The sequence below is a fragment of the Chenopodium album genome, chromosome 27 (assembly GCF_948465745.1).
Source record: "Chenopodium album chromosome 27, dcCheAlbu1.1, whole genome shotgun sequence".
NCBI classification, from domain to species: domain Eukaryota; kingdom Viridiplantae; phylum Streptophyta; class Magnoliopsida; order Caryophyllales; family Amaranthaceae; genus Chenopodium; species Chenopodium album.
The window spans coordinates 8,760,662-8,766,969 of record NC_137860.1 but is presented as its reverse complement, the minus strand read 5'-3'; the positions used below and the strand labels follow the sequence as shown (position 1 = coordinate 8,766,969).

Here is a 6,308-nt window from a genome sequence, read left to right as displayed (position 1 = left end):
CAATTATGCCTTGTTACCTAGTGACCCAAATGACGCCAATCCTTGGTGTGGGAGATGATCTATGACAATAGTCCATCTTTACACAAAGCATTAAGCTCAAGAACAAATTTAATCCTAAAACTAGCTAAAATTTGCAACAATCATAGGACAAAATTATTATTTTCGATTTTTGACAACCATTATTGTACTAGGACAGATGGGCTACTTATTTCCATTGGTAAATTTATTTTCCTGTATCCACCACCAAATGTAAGGCCTCCATAAAAAAAATGCCAGTTTATGCACCTGAACTAAACAGGATACATTGAAATCATACATGTCCCATAAAGTAACACCAATATGACCAACTCAGAAACATCTGAAGAAATTTTGAGCATTAACAATGTAGCTACAATGCACACCAACATAACCTCACAACTGTAATGTAATGGAACAAAAGAGCCATAAATTACAAATCAAGATTGATGCATTAACTCATGAAAACTATTGAGCGACACCATCTCATAATACATCCGAATCTTGCAGCTTTCACTGAATCCAGGTCCTTCGACTGCAAAGCAAAGCGTAGACCAGATAAGAAGAGAGAGTCTATGCATTAATCATGCAATTAAGATTAGGTTGGGTGCAATTAAGTGAAAGAAAGTGGGGACGCGTTTGTGAAAAAAGTTAGCGGAGACACTACATTAAGTACTGGAAAAGCAGTATATGATAACAGTAGAACATTTCTTCAGGTGAAGAGATTAGTAGCTTCCACTATGTGACACAAATGGAGTTCTTTAGTTATGTCTGATGTTATCCCTCCATTTTATCTTAATTTCTCAAAAATGAAGGTGGTTTAGCTTACCTTGTTTAACTTGCCTTTGACAACTGCACAAAACTCTTAGTCTGCAAGAAAGTAAAAGTAACAGTCAAAATATGTACTGCATTGAATACTTGTTGGTCAAAATTTTTTTAAAATTACATGTTAATCAAAAGTAACCATGCATGCAATGGAGAACCACAAAATTATGGTTGACTATAAATTGTAGTATGGCTAAGGCTACAATAAAAAAAAGAGTGAAAAGATTGACACTAAAAGGTTGACACAAAATAGAGCCTTGAATTACAACAAGTATACAATATCAGAAAAAAGATTACTAGAATTAAGAACAGCATCAGTGATTGGAAATGTAAACAGGTATATTGGTGTAGACTTGCAAGTCATAACACTTTCTCATGCAGACAATGTCAATCAGAAGGCAAGAAAGTGGCCACATAAAAATTATATAGGCCCAGCGATAACACATTTATCCTAGGTTTCATAGCAACTTGAACTTCGGTTAAAAAATTATAGACTAGTCTTGTGCGATCTACTTGCATGTGAAACAAATGCTACAACAGAGAATAAAGAATGCAAGGGTTCACTCTATATATGTTCTTATGATTAGTCTAGTACTACGTATTTGCCAAATGATTCTTTAAAGAAGTAGATTGCACCCATTTATCTTGCATTTTACCCTGCTAGTGATCCAGAGCTGAGACCGGCTTAGAGGTACCCTAGTAAAGTAGGGTCACAATATACTATATACTTAGTTTTAATTTGCTCGCAACACAGCACTTTTATTAGACTAGTTATACAGAAATTAATTGAAATAATTTTACCACCTCTAACAAGAAATATTAAGTTGTTACGATTTAAACTATATAGCTTAATTCATGTATTTAACTTTTCTAATCAATTCATCAAATAGCATGCCAAGAAGGTGTGTTAAGTGTAATAAATCAGAAGTACGTATTATCTTAACATGTACCTGATAAACAAATTTGAACATAGTAAACCCTTGGGTCATTAGAAACATGAGATGTCCTTACATATTGGGTCAAATAAAAAGGTGAATAAAACTTGGGAAAATACAACAGAAGGGTTTTTTTTTTTTTTTTTTTTTTTGGGGGGGGGGGGGGGGGGGGGGGGGGGGGGGGGGAGGGTCACATTGATTTATCCATACAATGCCATCCTCTTTGCACATGACAGTAACTTTTAATCAAAAAGAAATCTTGAGGTTTCACGTGTTTTTGATAGTCAGAAATCTACAAGAAAAAAAATAAATTAAAAAAAAAAAAAATATTGAATGATTGTAAAATGGGATAACTACTTATGCAGGCAATGCAGCATAAAAACATCTAGTTTTTCAATATTCATGTAATCAACCTTACTGATATCTGACAAAATCGTTATTCGGTCATTTCTTGAATAATTATAGAAAAACAATTATGAAGCCTTGACCAAAAGGTGGACTGCTTGGTAAGGCATAGGGAAAAACAGAGCATACAAATCTTCTAACAAGATGTTAGCATGTCTTTTACACATAGGCATCAGGCCATTCATTATAAATAATTACCAACACAGTGAAAACTTGGTAACGGCTTCCTAACTCTAGTCACACAATGTTCTTTAAGATCAGTTCCCCTCCTTCGCCTCACAATTTACCTGGTGGGGAGTTGATTGCCATGAAAACTCCATACTAGAATGCTCATATCAAGTTTTAAAATAATTTCTGGCCCTTAAATCAGCTCTCAACTTGTTGGGTAGGGAGCCAAGGGAGGTGGACAGTGGACTGTAAGGAAAGAGGTAGAGAATTGGGAAAAGATACTAACACCATGAAACTATGGCAACAGCTTCCTTACTCTAGCCACCGTGTTCTAGCAGCAAATTGGTTCCCCTTCCTCATCTAACAGTTTTACTTGGTGGAAGCAGCTCTTACCTTGTCAGGTAGAGGGAGGTAGAGGGAACCACTGAAGGTGGATCGTAGGGAAAGAGGTAGGAAAACGGGAAGCAAATGTCTGAAGTCGGTAAATCAAGAGGTGCTTCATGATTCCTGTATCATTTAGTGCCACATATTCAGAAATCCAAGGCATCCATCCTTCTGCACTATCATATCTTTGAACTATTACTGTTAGCTTGTACATTGTAGTTGCTATATAAGATATGACTAGAAATTTTTCACTCAATTAGGTTAACACAAAATCACACCATATCATCAAGAGGATGCTACTTTAAAATCCTGCACACTTCTCTAGAACACAACAAGCATACAGAATGCATGTCCTTGCAACCTTTTATAATCACAAGTAAAAAACTGCTGGGAATTTCTTATCAATGAAATGACTTACATACATCGGCAGCTTATGAGTTTATGACAAAAGATATCTTTATCTAGTTAAATTTTAGTCATACAATGCTTATAGGCATTCAATATCCAATAATCCCTACATCCGCTTTTGTTTGGCCGATAGAAGTCTTGTTACTATTTTAAATTTTGGTTGGGTGGAGTTGAGAGAAAAAATTGGTGGGACCAAATGAAGGGGATGCAAGAGCAAAGTGGTGGTGCCTCATAGTCTTTTTTAGTATAGGACAAACTCAAAGGAACAAACCAAAAAGGAAAATCGGGACTAACAAAATGGGACGAAGGGGTTATAATATAGATACTCTTTAAGGGTACAAATTGCAAGCTAATGTCTAAATGTCCTGCATCACTATATAATAATCAATCTATGGTATTACTAAGCATAGCGGTAGAATTAAAATGAAAAGTTTGTGCTAATCGGTTTACGTTCGACTCAACCAAATCAACATGTTAAGCTAGATAAATTTTCTTTGAAGCTATCTTCACAATACATCCTAACTATTAAATTAAAGTATTAGCATCAAATAAAGATGCCATGGGCAACATCATTCAAGCAAGTGCAGCAAAGCTGACAGAACTTTAAAGATACCAAAGCACTGCCATACATGTGAAACTTGTATGACCGCCATCTGTTAATTTATCTAATATCTTTGTTAGGTGAAGAAATTCATGTTACTTTGTTCCATCCTCAACAGCGAGATTATAACATACCGAGGCAAATATAAAATGAATATGTGCAACTGACAAATAAACATAGAAAAATTAACCAAACTTTGGCAGTAAATTTGTGGCACAATGAAATTCTAACACCTCCCCTCAAATCCTCAATATTAATTAATTTAATTTTCTTCCAAAGAAGGCGTAATATCAGTGCAGTCCTTGAAGAAGACACTAGATGAATCAAATCCTTTCCCACCAAAAGGCCATTGACTTGGTTTACATTACGTGCTTTACAAGATGATGATTCCAATACTAACATTTTTAAACAGAACTCAATTAAATTAAGTTTTCCAATACAAGATACATACACAAAACTGAAATTCAAAGCAATTAACAAACAACTAATGACCCACTTGCTATCCATAGAAGATTTAATAAGTACTCAAAAATCAAGCCATTCAACAATACATTATACTATTACAACTTCTCATTGGTTTCCTGTCCAAAAAATTAAATATGAACTACTTCAATTTCCTCAATTAGTACCTTCATTTGACTAAAACCAACATCATTTATCGGTCACCGGTTCCACCTACTGGTAATCTTGTCAACTGCTCAATTTTTTTTTTCCTTCATTCTTTCGAGCTATATTGATAATTAATTGATTTCTTTAAAGCAATCTAACAATTAACACGCTGTAATTGTTTTTAATCTCGCAACTAAGATCAACATTTCATTTACCAAAATCCAAATGATCATTTCTAAAAGTCAAGCTAATTGATAATCATCCAATTCCAAAACTAAATTCAACGAGAAATAATAACAATACTATATTCGTTTCATAAATGTCTAATCGTTGCAATTAAAATGAAACGGAGGTAGTATTAATAATAATTATAATAATAATAATAATAATAATAATAATAATAAGATTTAGAGGAAGAAATGACCTTTGTGCAAGTGCAACTCAGCAACATCCTCGTGCAACCCATCCTCTTCCGGCACAGGATGCAACGATCCAACTTGGGCTTCGGCACCGGAACCGGCAGTCTCTTTATCCTCAGGATACCGAACAACGACAACCGGACAAACACAATGATGAACACAATAATCACTAACACTCCCAAGCCTCCCTTTAACAGTCCTCCTAGAAGCCCCAAACCCTCTACTCCCCATAATCACAACACTCAACCCTAACCTCTCAATCTCCAAACACAACCTCTCCTTCATATCATGATCCTTCACAACATGAACCCTAAACGGAATCTTAGCATCAACAAGCGGTCTCGCTAACTCAGCAATCTTCCCCGCCGTAAAACTGTCAAAATCATCCTCGATTTTCTTCTTCTTGGCCTCATCGTCGTCAACGGTGTCAGCGGCAGCAGCGGAGAAGTGGGTTGAGCCCCAGTCAGCGCCGTAGAGGATGGAAGTGGGTTGGACGTGGAGGAGAGTGACGGAGTCGGAGGGACGGAGGTAGTTTTGGACGGCCCATTGAACGGCGAAGGCGCTCTCGTCGCTGAGATCGACGGGAATTGCGATTTTCCGGTGAGGTTCGTCGCCGGCGCCGGCGGCGGAAGTGGTGGTGGAGGAAGACGGTGGAAGTGGGTAGCGAGGTGATGATGGTTGGATTTCGATTGCGATCGGACGGTCGATATTTGATTTTGATGGTGAACTCATTTTAGCTGGAGGTGATGATGATTCACGAATGTGTTGAATTGGATTGTTTTTATTTTTTGTTTTTTGTTTTTTTTGCCGGGAGAAAGAAAGAGTTGGAGAGAGAGAGTGGGGGAGAGGTGTTAACAGAGACAGGGGAAGAAGGTGATGTGTTTTTTTGGTGTTGTATTTGACTTTATGTGGAATTATAAAATGAGAAAGGAAAAGAAAATTGAATGGGAATATTGCGTATATGGATAATGTTGAAATTTTGAGTCTAGAGACTTCTATTCTTGGAAGATAGCTATGGGAAACACACACAAGTGTATATTTGTAAATTGTAACTAGCCTTCTTACTCCTACACTGCACGGATTAATCATAATTGATAAGTTCATAACCCACGACTCTTATAACAAAGATTAACCATCTAAGTCAATTATCAACCATGTTAATAATATGTTAAACAAAAAAAGAAAATCATATATATATATATATATATATATATATATATATATATATATATATATATATATAAGTGCAAACTACAAAGTATAATTTTTTTTTTTTTTTTTAAAAAAAAGTACTCTAAAAATAGCTTAATTTTAATTTGACGTTCACAATTTCATTTTGAAAAGCCTTTAAAAAAAAATTAATCAATAAACCGTTTATAACAGTAGCAACCCGGGGCAACGCCCGGACTACTCACTAGTCTAAACTAATATATCTAAAGTCGTTCCCAATAACGCCCACGTGTCACGTAAGCCATCCTCACTATGCCACGTCACCTACTCAACTATTCATTACGCCACGTGGCTCTCCTTCCATTTGTT

At 35.9% G+C, this 6,308-nt stretch overlaps 1 protein-coding gene across 1 annotated transcript; it reads right to left on the bottom strand.

Annotated features, from left to right (window-relative positions):
- Window positions 1–205: 205 nt before the first annotated feature.
- LOC145620270 (universal stress protein PHOS34-like) lies at window positions 206–5,661 on the bottom strand. The gene is made up of 3 exons (XM_081674915.1): window positions 4,775–5,661; window positions 845–885; window positions 206–550 (listed from the first exon to the last, which is right to left on the bottom strand). Exons 1-2 carry the CDS (start codon window positions 5,499–5,501, stop codon window positions 881–883), a joined length of 732 nt encoding a protein of 243 aa, XP_081531041.1. The 5' UTR covers window positions 5,502–5,661; the 3' UTR covers window positions 206–550; window positions 845–880.
- Window positions 5,662–6,308: the final 647 nt, after the last annotated feature.